This window comes from Lemur catta, chromosome 8, assembly GCF_020740605.2.
Source record: "Lemur catta isolate mLemCat1 chromosome 8, mLemCat1.pri, whole genome shotgun sequence".
Taxonomy (NCBI): Eukaryota; Metazoa; Chordata; class Mammalia; order Primates; family Lemuridae; genus Lemur; species Lemur catta.
In genome coordinates, this window is record NC_059135.1 from 38,584,224 (window position 1) to 38,600,716 (window position 16,493).

Consider the following 16,493-nt stretch of genomic DNA (forward strand, 5'->3'; position numbering starts at 1 on the left):
GATCATTAACAAATTAATTCAACAAATATAAATTCAGTATTAGACACTATTTTAGTTGCTGGGCATTCACCAGCGAACCAGACTAAGGCTCTGTCTTTATACAGCGTATATTTGGGCTAGAGACGATAAACAAAAAAGTATATAACAGTGAAAAAAGCAAGCGTTTATTGAGTGCTTACTATGTGCCAGGCACCATTACAGGTGCTTTAGATACTAATAAATTATTTATATGTCACTACAACCTATGAGATCAGTACTATTATTTATTCCTATTTCAAAATGAAGAAAGGGAGGGAATTAAGTTGCTGCCTTTTTGTTTTGACATTGGAAACCACATGATAAACTAGTAAGAGGTGCAAAACTGGGCTCATGGATAATGCCCCAAATAATAAACCAGGAAAAGATAAGGCCTGCCTGTATTTAACCAATTCCATCCTCATCTCTAGCATTTATACACCTACTTTGTGTCCAATATTACACTAGGCTCTTGATACGCTACTGTGAACAGAACAGCCATGTCTCTCATCCCCGGTTTATGCAAGTATATGCACACCTGAAATCGTAGTTTTTTTCACAGTGTATGTTTCTCTGTGCTATTCTTTTAGAAGACAGAATCTTGTGGGACTTGTACCACATTTTCTCCACAGTCTAAATTGCTCCCAAGCACCACAGATATAAGAAGGCACATGTGACTATTAATACCTGCAACACATTTCTAAAAGTTTCCAGTTCATAACACTAGATCCAAAATCCTTAAATACAAATGTATAAATATTATGAGACCAATAAGCTTAACAAAGTAGGGGAAATATTATTTCACATCAGCCAAACATCTGAATGTGCTTCCATATTTTATCTTCTCTACTGAAGCAAATGTTTGCCATCTTCTATTTTAGTAAAACCTCTTTTCAATGACACTAACCTCAGGGATACATAGCTTTCAAGTGAGTTTCAAACCCAAATTTTATAGCATATCTCTCTTACAAAATAAGAGAGAAGTTACTGGGCTTTCTTTTCCACTTCCTGGGAAGACAATTCTCTTGAGTGATCTTGTGCCTGCTTCAGGGTAATAATTTTAGCCAATAACAATCTACGCTTTTACTAGGCGGCTGCTGGAAACGGAGGCAAAATAAACTTCCTACAAAATGGCAAATCTCATCTCCTTTCTGGGCTACAAGAAGCTAATTTTTAGCAGCTTGGGGAGAATACAAGTGGGTTTACTCATTGCTTTAAATCCCCATAAGCCAGAAGGCAACTCCCAGTGACCACCTATGAGTCAGTCCTCAAGCTACACAGGATGACATTTCCTGCTCGTACCACTAATGTACTCCTTTCCTCTCCAAAGCAAAGGATACTCCTAAATACCAGGGTGTTCCCACTACCACAAATTTCACTGTGGGAACAAATGGTAACAAACACCATATGAAATCCATTCATGAAGATATATTAATCTTAATTGGAAAAGAACTGAGTGTTTAATATTTATTCTCCATGGATACTGAAAGCATCAGGGGACATGAAGATACTTCTGTTTAGAACTTAAACTTCAAAATTTACATCCAAAGTTATTTTTCTAATACTTATAATAAAGTAATCCTGAATTATTTTCCTAGAATCCTCAAGAGTAATATTGATTAAATCATTCCAGAATGTTTAGGCATAAACTCTGCAATGAAAAACAATAGTAAGCTTATCCCATTTCAAAAATAGTTTTATTAATTAATAACTCAAGTTACTTTGTCTTGTCATAAGAAAGCACTAAAGATGCATGAATAGTTTTCAGAATAAAAGTTAATCACTCCTTAAAATGGTGCTGTCAAAACTGAGGCACACCTCTTCCTAGACAGCAACTCATCAGGGTTTGCCGAACAGGTTTGGCAGGGGTTACAATCATTTCCCTTTGGTTACAGCATACGTGGTCTGCCCGAGTAGTTTTGCTTCCATATTTGGCATATAAAATCACTTAACCTAAGTGGCACTATCCTACTGGATTTCATTTCACATCAAACTTTCTCTTCAAGACATTTCCCTAATTATTATACATTTTTACAAATACGGATAATCCCAACACATGGCACACAAAAGTGTATAGTTGAGCCAACTAAAATGGAAAATTAAATTATTTAAGAACTACAGAATGTTGGAAATGGGAAGAACCATAGAATTCATCCAATTCAATCCCATTGTTTCAAAGATGAAGAAACTCTAGTCCTAGAAGATTATGCTATGAATCATGCTTCATTTTTTCTTTAAAATCAGCTGCATAGTTTGCCTAAATTACTTAAAACGATAATTTTCAAACACCATTCCTCTGGTTCTAGGGCCGGTTAGGAAGATCTCAAGGGTCCCAGGGGGCACAGGGGTTCTGAGCTACCCACCTCCTCCTCCATGAGATCAGGTCTCATTCTACCCGTTTCATCTTTGGGGTTCAGCATAACACTTCATTTGAAGACGAAATGCCACTTTTATAAAAAAGACTAATGAGCACACTTGAGATACTTTGGTCATTTTTTTCTAGTCCAAACTTAGACTTTTTATTCTTTCTTTTTTTTACTTCAAAATATTAAAGAGGTTGGAATGTTTTTTGCTATATGGATATACTGTACAATGCTGAAGTCTGGGCTTTCAGTGTGAGCTAAACGATGGGTACACACAGGCACAAAGATTTTTTTCTTTCTAACAATCCCAATAGTGCCATGGGATGGTGAGACAGCCAGGGCAGCAGAGGTTCAGTACTGTGGCCCTCAAAGAACCCAGAGACCTCAGCAGGCCAACCGGACTATGGCTGGGGATGCACAAAACCCTGAGTCATCACCTTAAATTTTCCAAACTAAACACAATGAAATCGACGGGAGCAGATACCTCAGGGTAGTGCTGTGGGTACTGCAGCTCCACAGCACTGACCACAGCGCCATATTTGTGACAGACACGCACAACCTCACGTTGCACTCTCACACCCACTTTAGAAAACTCTGGATCTAGGGCTATTGTAAGCAGACCTCACCTGATTACGTTCATTTTTTTTTTTTTACCTTTCACAGAGAACATTTCATTTCAACAGTCACAAACCATGTCTAAAGGAGGCTAATAAATCTGTGTTTTACCTAACAAGTGTATCACATTCCAATTACCTAAATACACTGAAAGAGAAACAAAATTTTGCAAAATAAAATTTGAAGTACAGGTCTATTCCATTTATTAGATAAATGTTACCCCAAAAGTTTTTAATTTAAAATTGATGATTTATATTTTTTTTAATCATAGAATAAACATTTGGTTAAAGAAAATAACCCTTGGAGGATCTTTTTCACACTGTATTGACTTTAAAGACTTACAGAATATGAAAAACAGTTGGACAAATACTTATTTCTTTATCAGACTTCTAAAATGTTTTTCAAAGGTAAAGATTTTAAGTGATCTTTAAAAAGATTTTAAATTACATTACATTACAAAGCAAGCTGACATGCAAAGGTTAAAAGCCTAAATGTAAGACAAGGAAACATATTCTTATACCTATCTCTTAAGGGCCCAAGTATCTAAAATATTCTGCTATTCTACCACAAATATATGTTTTACTCTTCTGAACTTCTTTGCAAAGCTTCAAGTAAAATACTCACAGTTACTTATTACTCCTCCCAGTGGATCACCTTTAAAGTCAAATTCAATATCCATATATTTGCCCTGCGAAAAACAGATATTGTGAGTTTTCAAGTTCCATGTACTTGAAGGATTCAGTCCATGTACTTCTTAGAGAATAGCATACTAAGCCCTTATTTTAATGCATTTGTTCAAATATAATTAAGACAAATACAGTTTATATAACCATGATGCAAAACATTATGCCCCCATAAATAATGCAACTAAATGCCCCATTAGCTCAAAGTGAATACAGCCTGTTGCTAATTTAAGAATAGATCTTCTCGGCCATCATGTAACTGTTCCACTTCAGATATGTGTTTCAAACTTCTGAAGGGTGTGTGTACTCAATTCAAGAACAAAAAATGGGAAAAATAAGTAGTCCTGGTATATGCACTGTTTGGGAAGATAAATTATTTCATTTTTTTAATAGGCAAAATATGTTTTAAGCCATGGCTAGACATTAACAAACATATTAGACAGTGGATGAAATGCAATGTTCAGAGACGCTTTTATATGTACTCAAATCAAATACACAATTATATAGTGTGACCAGCTCAGAATCACTTATCATTATTACATTTTTTGGCTTTTGAGCTAGATTATACACCCATATATAACCCAGGTTCATATTACACTTTATAGATGGTATCTTAAACACAAAGAAACACACATGGAGTTTAATACTGTGATTTTTAAAGAATTGGTCTATAATTGCCTAGTTAAAGAGTAACAAGTATAACAGAAAAACCCTGACAGCTGTTTCTTGTTCGGAAAAGGGTGTGTTGATCTAATAAGTAAAGTCTTAGGTTTTGTTTCATGCCCTGAGAATTACTTTAACCCTTTCTAATTTTCCAAATGATGGTAAGGAAGAAGAAACATGATTCCCAACGAACTCAGTCAACAATGCAACTTGTGACTTTTTATCAGCTTATGCATACTCCCTTCACCTTCTCCTGTTTCACTGTCATGGGTCATCTAGCCTTTAAGTCTGTACTTATTCATAAGCAAATGTCCATGGAGCACTTCCTTGATGCTGAAGTGGGCACAGGAGAAAGCAATGCACAGCTCCTGCCTTCGAGGAGCTTACTGTCTAGTGAGGAATTCAGACAGGTCAGCAGGACATTCCAGGGTGGGAGGTACATCCTATAGTGGGTCTGGGTGTTATGCACAAAGAAACAGGGACGAAGGGAGAAAGGGCAGTTGGTCCCCCACTTAAATGCAAAGTGTCAGGAGAGGTGAGGCAGCAGGCATAAGAACTGGCATCTGTGGGGATGGTGAGTGGGGAAACGAGGCTGGAGAGGGAAACCGGAACCCCCCACGACTTTGAGACATTCTTCTTGCAGCAAAGCCATTTCCTTAAAGGCTGCTAAACAAGGATGCCATGATCAGACCTGCCTGTCTACAAGATCACCCTGTCCAGTGTGGAACGGATGGGAAAGGAGCAAGACCAGATGTAGCAGACAGGAGGTGGCTCCAGTGATTAGAGGAGAGATGTTGGTGGCTTTAAGTAGGAGTCACAAAAGAGAGAAGTAAACAAAGTTGAGAGCTCCTAAGAGAGTCTCAGTGACAGGCCTGGGTTGGGATAGGAGATGAGAGAGGATAAAAAGTCCAGGAATGTGGCCCAGGCAACTGAGCGGTTAGGGAGGCCCTCCATGGTGGTGGGGGACACAGGAGGAGAAGCAGCTACAAAGGAAAGGAGGGGAGGAACGGTGGCTCTGTCCAGGGAGCTAGAAGCTGACCACGTAAGACAAGGTCATTTTGACAGAAGGTGGTCCCTGGCACAGGAGGCGACAGGACCTAGGGCAGAGGCAGAGGGACTTGTGAGACCCATGACAGGAGGGAGTGTATGTAGACATATGTCCAGGTGAGGCAGCAGGAATCGGGAGTAACTCAGTGTGACGATGATGATGATTTCTGTGAAGGGACAGGAGGTTTGAAGAGAGCAGAATAAACACCGAAGAGAATGGAAAAGGAAGCCAACCCGGGCTAAACCAACCAGTGGCCCCGCGGACTCAGCTGACGGTGGAACGACACTTCTCGACACTTCCCGTTCAGCCACTTCCTGATGACTTGCCAAAAGCCTGCTTCTTTCTGATCACGTCACTAGGTCTGCTCAGAAATAACCAGTGGCTCCCAACACCTATGACATGACCCTGTGCCCAGGAGCCTGACACTCAAAGCCCTCTGGCTGGGGCCTTGCCCCGTGTTCCCAGCTGTTGTCCTGCGGCTCCCTTCACAGCCTCTGGCCCAGCAGCCATGACCATGAGCAAGCCCACGTGGTCTCTCTCCTGGCTTCCTCGTGCTGTAACGCCAGGTCCTCCCCCTTGCCACGCTATTTTGGCACATTTAAATCTTACGGGCCCCCTCAGGACTATGCCCTGTGCCAGACTCCTCCAGCTTCTCTTTTCTGAACATGCATGAAACTTCACCTATACTTTTTATGAAGAACTTACTATTTTATGTGTTGTTATAATTATTTTCAGATACATCCAATTTTTCTGACTTGTCTATAAGCTGCTTAAAAATAGGTATTCATTCATCAATAAATATTTTCTGAGCATCCACTATGGTACCAGGCACTGTTCTAGCTACTGAGGCCACCACAGTGCACAGGAAGGCCAGGGTACTCGCTCCTGTGGCCCCTACTGGTATCTGCGGTCAATGATCACAAAGGAAGTAAATACAGTCATTCCAGAGACTGATACATGCCTTAAGAAAATAAAAACTGGATGAAGTCAGAGTCTACGAACAGCGTCACAGAAGAGACATTTGAGGGCAGACATAAACGTATGAGACACTTCGAGCCATGCAAAGATCTGGGGCCAGAGCGCAGCATGCGAGAGGAAGCTCCTGGAGGCTGAGGCAGAGTGAAGGGGGGCAAGGAACAAAGACGGGGTCCTGGCAGACCAGGCCCCAGCTCACGCAGGGCCCAGCAGGCCCCGGAAGGAGTTTGAATTGTATTCTAGGAGCAAGCAGCAGCCATGGGGGCCTTTCAGCAATGCAGAGATGCGACTTAAGTAAAGGTCCCTCCACTGCTGGCGGGGAAACAGTGCAGGATGCAGGAAGAGCTATATTTAATTATGTTAAAAAATAGTTTTTAAACAAATGAATAAATTTTGTGGGCTTTTTTATTCTTATTGAATGAGATTTGGTAATGAAATTTTCCCAACCCTGTAGGTTCTGTCTTACACTCTTCAGTGCCTTGCTCAGGTCTTTGCACATAGTAGATGCTCAACACATTACCCACCCCCCAAAGCCCTGGTTGAGAACAGTGATTTTAAAAGCCTTAAAATGTTTTTTTTCCCCCAAAAAACAGTAGGCCCCTTTCTTAAAAGAAGCTCAGTAAGTCAAACTAGAGCTCTCGTGATAGGAGGGGGACACTTTGAGGCTCCTCCATGGGAACACCGGTCCCCAGTGTCAGCTACGATGAGCTTGCATCCACCGTGACGTAGCAGGTCCATCAGATTCTCAGTAAAGAGGTTAAGAAACTCATTCTAGGTTAGCCAAAGTCAGAGAAGGAACAGCAAATTCCCTGGAGCACAAGTATATAGTACATAAACCACTGTTATGTACAGTAGTAACTTTAAATACTGTAGAGTACTACTATAAAATTATAACATATATTTGGGTATATTACTAGTCAAGTCACAGACCACAAAGCAGAGAAATTGCTAAAAACGGGGCATGAAATGATTTAGCCTATAATCAGGTATTAATCTCATATCCTAATACTGGTGTTGTAATAGGATTTCTCTCGAGTTACTTAATAAACCAAATCACCTGCCAAGCCTTTCACTAGATTTCAAATATCACTAAGTAGTAATGACCTTTTAAGCAATATGATTTTCTGCATTTTTATGGTCTATAAACTAAATATATTTGCAAATATTTTTTTAAAAGTGTGTGTGCATATAATTTGCAGACAGCAAAAATAAACTCTCTATCAGCAAAAATAAAATCTCTATCACATAAAGAAGCTTCATCATTAGAATTACTTCTCTCTGCCCACACTTCGCTTCTAATTCTATTTATGTAATGAGATTAGCTGTGTTACCACAACAGGAAAAGGCATGGATCAAATCAGTTACAACAACTTAAGGGGCTAATCTGATGGAAAAAATTCACAGCCTTGGAATTAGGAGCCTTATTTAGCCCTTCCCTTTCTAAGCTATTAGAACCATCTTGCCTTCAGCACCGAATAACCCTAATGAGGAAAAAGCCAAAAGGGATCTCAAAGAAGAAAGGGGAGAAAAGTCAGGAAGAGTCTCGGATAGGGAGGCATAAAGGATCACTGAATATGGTGATGGCACAAGTAACGCATGTGATAAGACAGCTCAGAAAGTAAACAATCTTTTTATTATAAAAATGTATAAACTTTATTAAACTACAGGAAAAAAAGAACCAACCAACTTCAAAACATGATCATCATGCTCAATCCCTCCCTGCATCTGGGCAGCGTCTGTGTCGTTGTAAAGGCCGGAGGCACCAAACACAGCCCAGCCGGAGGAGCCCTCGTGCCAATGTGAGGGCACATGCCCGGGAGTGGAGGGTGGGGGTGAGGCTGGAAAGGTGGGTCAGGCCAGGTCCCTTGTCAGTGGAAGCAGGATTTTTCAACTCAACCCAACTCAAAACACCAATTAGCTTCAGTGTTTACTACTTAGTTCTACTCCCCGCAACCCCCACCTCCACCCCTCCACCTCTGCCCCAGACCATCCTGCATTTGTTGCCAAACCTACTGATTTTACCTCTATAAAGATTCAGAATACATCCCATCTTTCCTGGGCCCTCTAAGTAAGGCACAAGGACTATACAGTATACAAACTTGACACCCAGTTTTATCTTTCTTTTTACTTAATTTGTGATTCTTAATCATGACTTCTAAATACCAACACCCTGATGAGAAATGAGTTACTCCAAATAGCCTCATTTAAATTGCTTATGGAATTTTATGGTAGAAGAAAACGTCAAGAAAACATGATAAAAATAGCTTGTTACTCCAAAAAGAACTAAAAAGGAAAATTCCAGAAAGCAAAAGAGTCCTTATAGAACTTTCAGTGTCCAATAGAGATAATGTTCTTATTTTAAAAATGTGTGTATTAAGAAATATTAAATGCCTACTGGTTGTTTAAACATACGTGAGCTAAATATTAGTGTTAACACTTATGCTTATACAAATACTTACAAATCTAGAGGAGTTGTCATTCCTTACAGTTTTGGCATTTCCAAAAGCTAGTAGGAAAGAAACAGATGCATGGTTAAAGTTGACAGAAAAAATAACTTCAAGCAGAGAAATAAAGCAGATACAGTATTTGACATCTATAATTTCTGCAAACTACAACTTGTAGCAATGACATTTCTGTCCAAAATTTCTATAGAAATACACTTACCAAAGTCTTAATCAGCTGCTAAAGCTTCCATATCTTATTTTAAGTTCACAGAAAAAGAGTCATCTCTATGATTCATGGAATTTTTTCAACCATTACTGTAAACTCATCTTATCTAATTCAATACCTCTCAACACTTTTGGATAGTAGTCAATCAGTCCAGTGGCCAACAAGCAAAGCTTCTATGCTCTTACACCATCACCAGTGAATAGGTTATTTCAGAGATTACTTACTGTTCTCAAAGGCTTTCTGGAACTTGAGGAAGTTTCCAGATCATGGAAACAGCATGTGAAATTTTAAATTGTTTAATTAATTTTAAAATAAGGCTACTTAAATGTGATTATTATGTAACTCCAAAATACAGAAAGAATGGGAAAAAAGTTGTTTCCAATAGACTGAAAATGCTACAGAGTTTCCTCAGTTTATGTCCATCAGACCTAAGTGAAATTTTCCAGAAAATAAAGAAAACAGAATTGGCTCATCATGCAAAAGCTATTCCCATCTTAGCTGCTTCCAGGAGACAAATCCCCCACGGGACTCCCTTTTAAATGAGGGCACATAAGAACCACAGAGTTGACACTGCCCCAGGCACAGAGTAGGCCTGTTTAACACAGGTAATGGCACAGGCTCAAAAAGTAAAAGGACTGTTTCACCAGTCTTCACCAAGCCTGTGTACAAGAGAGGGCAAATTAATCTGGGCCGTGGTAGTAGGGTTCAGGAGTATAAGCATAAATTGTATAAGCAGAGGTGATCTCTACTGGGGGCTCTGATCCCTGCTGGGGGCTCTGCAAGCCCAGCCCGGATGTAAAGCCCACCTGTACCTTCTCAGACTTTAATGTGCAAACCAATCACTTGAAGATCTTACTAAAGCACAAACTCAGGTGCAATGAGTCTGGGACAGGCATGAGATTCTCCATTTCTACCAAGTCCCCCAACTCACCCAGACTGTTACTAGGATGTAGGGGCCACACTGTAGCTAGCAAAGAATGCATGACAATGGGGTAAACAGAAATGACTCTTTGGATTAAAGGGTAGGCATCAAATCTCTGGAAGCCTCCATAACTTCTTCAAATTAAACGGGGAGAACAGCATTAGAGTAATAAGCACTCACATGAGAACTAAGGGCCACAAGCTGGTCTGAGTTTTGAAAGCAGTCACCTGATCAAGGAGTGAGGGTGTGGTGTTTACAAAGAAGTTAATTTTACTCAGCAGCCAAGCCTGATGCGTTATATTTTGCATTAGGTGGCTTTTTTTATTTTTTTTTTTTTTACTTAAAAGACATAGTTGGCTCAAGTTCAGCTACAGCAAAACTTACCAAGTCAACACAGGGAAAGTTCTCTGCATTCGAGATGCTGCTTGGGCCGAGTACGGTTCAGTAGGTCCCAACAGCAAATTCTCTCTCCAGCAGAGACAGATGCTACATTGAATGAGGAAAACTGCACACTAAAAATGCTCAAAAAGGATGCCTATTGGGGAGGTCCCCACCCTTATCCCGTGTTCACCACCAGCTAAAAGGCTTTCATAAATGCAACCTTGATGATGGTGTGCGCCGACCTAGTTATCATGAAGACTATGACATTTCTTGTGTTTTCACAGGCTAGTCCTTTGTGGTGGGTGTGAACAGGCCAGGCTGCCAAGTTAGCTAACTCGGACAACCCCAAAGTGCAGTTAGAGATGCTGGTGCATAAAGGACGGCTTATTGTGGCTTGAAGGTCAGGGGCAAGTGAAGGAATTGCTTCAAAAACACTTTATTTGGGGCACCATTTGCAAGCCATAAACCATCTTTTCATCAAACAAATCTGAGTTGCACATTACTAAACACAACCCTAAACACTAAAGCCTTTTATTATGAGCCACAGAATCAAAGACAAGAGGTCCATTATAGAACACTTGAGACACATTCCTCAATTGTTTTTTTTAAGTTCATTGTTCTAAATGTTCATTTACAGTAGCAGCTCCAGTTAAAAAGTAAAGCATTCCCATAAAAGATACTACATGCCCACAAGGAGACATTTCTTCCGTCTCCTGCACTGGAGCCTAGTTTCAAATACCACTGAATAAAGAGGCAGATTCTAATCACAGATGCAAGCGACAGCATTCCACCGCGTTTCGCCTGTGCATCGCGGCATTCTTAAAATAAGCATATACAGAAATACAGCATATGCATAGCACCCTAACTTAAAAGCAAAAGACAACAAACAAAAAGTCAATATTGAAACAATAAAATGAAGAGATCCCACTTCCCATAATAGCCTCTTTCTCAGTTAAGGTACTAAAAGGGAAGAAAAATAAAAAACAACGTAATAGCTTATTCGGCCTTTGCTTCTCTCTTGTTCTATCCGAGGGTGCAGATGCAGTGTCTCCTTGTAATAAAATGGAGAAACCGGAGCAGGAAAGTGTATCTCGGGGTCACAGTGAATGCTCAGTGTTCAGGAGCATCTCCAAAAGGGAGGGAGAGGCTGGGCCTGAGTATAAAGGACAACAGAGCAGGGTTCTGTCCCTCCACACGGAGGAGAGGGGTGCCCACCTGCCCCAGAGCAGCTCTGCTTTAATCTGTGTTAAATCCTGTCCTTCCATGACTTTGCTTGCACAACTTTGACCAAAAGGTTGCCATCAAACTACTTCTCTCACCCAGAGATTCTAATCAGCGGTGGTTTTGACCCCCCAGGGGACATCTGGCAATGTCTGGAGACACTTTCAACAGTAACAAAATTAGGGGCAGGGGTGCAAGTGCCACTGGTGAGTAGAGGTCAGAGCTGCACAGGACAGCCCTCCACAGCAAAGATGCACACAGTCCGGCAGTGCCAAGGTTGAGAAACCCTACTACCCAACAAGTGTGTTAAATGACACCAAAGACACGCTTACAGTATGAAGCAACTGTAATGGCTTGCTTTGATTTACTGTTTCCAACGTAAGAGTGGTTTGTGCCAATGTGTGTGCCATCCCCGATGGCAGTAAGGGAACTCTTCTCTGGCTTTGTCTTCTGACGGTGTTATGGACTGAATGCTTGTGTCCCCTCCAAAGTCATATGCTGGGTTAGGGCTCTAATCCTCAATGTGATGGTGTTGGGAGGTGGGGCCTTTGGGAAGCAATTAGGGTTACATGAGATCATGACGGGTGGGGCCCTCATAGTGGGACTACTGCTCTTATGAGAACAGATGCCAGAGAGCTGGCTTGTTCTCTCTCCCCACTCCAGCACAATGAAAAGGCCATGTAAGCACACAGGGCGATGGCAGCCACCCACAAGCCAAGAGAGGAGGCCTCAGAATGAAAGCTACCTGACCAGCACCTTGATCTTGGACTTCTAGCCTTCAGAAGTGTGAGAAAATAAGTTTCTGTTGTTTAAGCCACCCAGTTTGTGTACTTGCTGTGGTAGCGGAGCTGACTAGTACAGAGAGCAAACCACGGAATCTGTGAGCTCTACAGTCAGGTTTAGGCTTCCTCTGACCCTGAAAAAACTGGTCCTTAAGTGTTTCTTTGGCATAGCCTTCGTTTCCCTGACAACAAAAATAACCAGCATCAGGTGTTATCCTGAATGATAAAGCAGTACTGCACCTTCAAATGCAAGTATCATTTGATTATTTTAAAGCAAAATTTAGGTAATTCAAATAAAAATTGAATGGGGAAAAATGGTTGTTAAGTGAGAAAGCTGCTTTTACACGAGTGAACCGTTCCCTCCACTAAGCACGTGAAGCCGAGTGTCTAAGATACAGCTTATTTGCTCAACAGGACTTGGCCCAGATCTCTTCCTTCCTCCTCCCTCCAAGAACATCTCCCAGTAAAGCAGGCACTTGAAGGGCCCTGAAAACTGAATCTACTGTTCGAGTCACACTGACCTAATGTACACAAAAAAAATCCTACCTTCCAAGACCGGATTGGACTGTAAAAGCTGTTCTTTGACTTGATTAACTTCTGCTCCTTTTCCACAAACGGCTGCCACATAGGACATGACAAGCTTGCTGGCCTCTGTAATGAAAACAAGCCATATTAATCAATAAAGCAGAAATTTTAAAAATCTTTTTTGGGGGGAGGAAATTTGGGGGAGAAGACCCACTGACAGTGTTTTCAAATGCCTTTATTCCTGGGAATAAATGTTTTGGAAAACTTTTTAAATATGTGTGCTTTCTACTCAATGACATGTCATCATTTCAGATATAGTAGGAATTACACTTAAAAGTTATCACTGGGCAAAAAAATTGCTTAGTAACATAGCCAACAAAATCTCAGGAGAATTATCTTCTTAAAGCAATCATTTGTATACAATTATTATATTACATACAGATGACACAAGCCAAAAATAACTTGGTAACATTGGTATCTTTACCGAACGTATCTTTAAAGTTTAAAAGAACTGCTCTTCCTCAAAGATATTTCTAAATCAAACTGGTTTGCACACAACCAGACATAAAATTAATTACTCTTCAACTCAATTCAAACATTAAGCAGCTAATGTAAGGACTTGGTAACAAGAAATATAGCCATTTCAGGGCATGGTAGTTTTAACAGGCTTCACTAGTAACCCCAAAAGGTAAACTGCTAAAGAAGCCACATTAGGCATACAAAAAATTCTTAGCTCAAACTGGTGCGGTCGACCAAATGTGTTTTGGGTTTTATCCTTTCCCTCTCAGTTCGTGTCCCCTCTCAACATCTGCCTCTTGGAACCTGATTCTTTTAACATTGAGATCCAAGGAATATTACTAGGTACTCAAGGAAAATGAGGTCCAAGGTCAAATGAATTTGGGGTCACAGTGAGTGAGATGCAGTGAAATGAGTTTTCTCATCAAAGGGCTTCTCCTTTTCCTCGAATATTTATTACCGTTCCTTGTGGGGGCCACATTTCCCTCCACCCACCGGTTCAAGGTGGAACTCTTCTCTGGTCACTTCAGGATACTTTCTTTCTAGGCTCTCTGCCTTTCCAGTTCAGGTGAGTCTGCCCACCCAGCCAGTTCCTGACATCCTGTGCTACCTGGACTCCAGCTCTGGGCCGGCCCTCCTGAATCGCCCGTGAATCCAGCTCTGTGGTCTGGCCTCTGAAGCAACTCCCCACCAGGCTTCTCATCATTCTGCTTTCTCAGCAGCATTCTTCTTTCCCATCCCCACCTACACTCACACATACACTATGTATACACTTCTTTCTTGGCATAAATTTCTGCCCTTTCTACATGTTACGCTACTAGAAGACTGAAAACAATTATAGACAAATTAACTGTCTTAGACAATGGCAAATATACAAACACACATACATACACATTCTAGATGAAAAGGTGAGTTTTCTTTTAGGCAAAGGAAATAATTATAATTATTCTGGTAATTATGGACCTTACTGTAGCCAAACCTCAAACCTCAGATTCATGGCCACACTGTGTTCTCTGGACATCCTGTCCTGGCCCAGGATGGACCTCAGGGACAAACTGCCTTGGTAGGAGTAGGGGAAATCAACCAAGAATGGGAACCCTTTGGTGGCTGCTAGAATTGATTTGGCCTCTCTAAGACCTTTTTAATGGGCAGAACAAGGTGGGATCAAGTTCTTGATTCAGGGTCAGATTTGTTTGAAAATGGCACCAGGAACAGATCTCTTGGAATTTGTGTTGGGTTTACATCACCTGGCTATTAAACTCTAAATAAACCCACAATATCTGCTGTCACATAAAGATGGATTAATTTAAATTAAAATTAGGAATCAATTTTATTAACTTTAAAACCTGCTTAAGCAATTTGAATATAATTTTTAAACGTAGTTTAAGGATACAGGTCAAGTTGTTTTAACAATTTATTTCCAAGTTGTTGAAAAGTTTCTATGTTCAGATTCTTAACTACCTTCAGGAGTTCTATTATTGGGCTCATTTTTTAGAAGATGAGATTAACAGTAATTTTCTCCAAAGTCACACTGTCTACAAGAGACAGCTCTTATAATTTTCTTCTGAACATACTTGGTCTTTAAGTCATGTAGTTCATGATATAAGCACTACTTTAGAAAAATAAGTAAACTAGGAAGGATGAAGTGCAAGGTCCAAAATAGTTTAAGGAACTGTTTTCCTAATATTTCACTATGCTGGAAACAGGAAATAACAGTTATCTCATGAGTCTTTCTGCTTCATTTCCTTTTGGCTCTTTGGTGCTACAGTTCTAATAAATTTGGATCTGTATTCAAATATTTATCTATTTATACAAATCAAATCTTTATGTAATAACTTCTATAAATGAAAAATACTAAATTTTTGAGAGGAATTAAGAATTGAATATCATCCTCCAAATTTCAAAGTCTGGCTGTTGAACAATGTAGACTATAAAACGTAAGAATACTGGCATTTAAAATTGCAGAATACAACAGCATTGCTTAGAATCTATTCTTAGTTCATTATCTTCTCTAACTCATAGATACTTTACATATGTAAATTCATGAACATATATATGTTTGAATATAACCTGAATCTTAAAATTCATTAATAGTCAAACAAAATACAAAGTTTTTGAGGTCAAAATCTCTTCTCAACAGAAGATAGTAGACATCTAGGGTTTAACACATATTCTGCACTGATGGACAAATGGCCTATGATGAAATACTTCTGGATCAGAATATGTAGATCAGAAATAATTTCTATAAAGAACAGAAGGTAATCATAAATGACAGTCTATGAATCTGAGGATTTTTAGGTCTTATAAAGGTAAGAATATAACTAATTTAATTCTGTAGGCCCTGACATCTTACACTGTGTTGTGAATAACATACATTCTATATTATTGTGTAACTGTCATATAATCATAGTATCATATAAACTCATAATAATAAATTTTTTAATGAAAGAAAGCATTGTGAAATAGCAGAAGGTAAATGAGAAAGGGAAAACAAACATTTCAACAAAACACGTTGTGATCGTGAGGCTACAAGGATGGGAATCTCACTCCTAAGATATTTAAACCTATGCAAGTTAACTGTGTGGGCTCCACATGGATTCGAGCACTGTGTCAGGGAAAAAATGGTATGAATACAAGCAAGGCTTATTCTGGGCTTTTTTCACAGAGCTTCTAATAAATGTATCCAGGAGTAACAGGCATCTATGGATGTATTCACAGATAACAGGTTAATATCTTAAGTGTCACATACTGATCATATCATATGGCATCTCAGAGAGAAAGCCACACCTTTACTCACACACATTGATATACTATCTACCTCTTTACCTCTCCATCTCCTTGATTAAGATACCCAAGTTTTTCTAGGAACTGAGGTCTGGCAGTTCAGAGACCTAAACCTAAAGAGTAAGGATGCCTAAATCAAATAAGTCATGTTTGTGTACAATGAAACAAGCACCCAAAAACCTAGAGGAACACCCTTTTTAGCAGTCCTGAGTCTGCTGTGCTGCAAAATAATCCAGCTACAACAATCCAAATAGATCAACAGTTCCAATCAGAGCACTAAAAACATGGGTCCTGCAACGAGAGATGCAGCCTCTGCTACAATGGAAGTCA

General features: G+C 39.9%; 1 protein-coding gene across 4 annotated transcripts in view; it reads right to left on the minus strand.

Annotated features, from left to right (window-relative positions):
* MYO1B (myosin IB) overlaps window positions 1–16,493 on the minus strand; it is a 172,487-nt gene that overhangs the window by 67,391 nt on the left and 88,603 nt on the right. For all 4 annotated transcript variants that reach the window (XM_045560108.1, XM_045560107.1, XM_045560105.1 and 1 more), the window contains exons 5-7: window positions 12,885–12,989; window positions 8,822–8,868; window positions 3,618–3,681 (exon numbers count right to left, since the gene is read on the minus strand). In XM_045560108.1, the coding sequence (XP_045416064.1) occupies window positions 3,618–3,681; window positions 8,822–8,868; window positions 12,885–12,989 (216 nt within the window). The remainder of the gene's footprint in view (window positions 1–3,617; window positions 3,682–8,821; window positions 8,869–12,884; window positions 12,990–16,493) is intronic.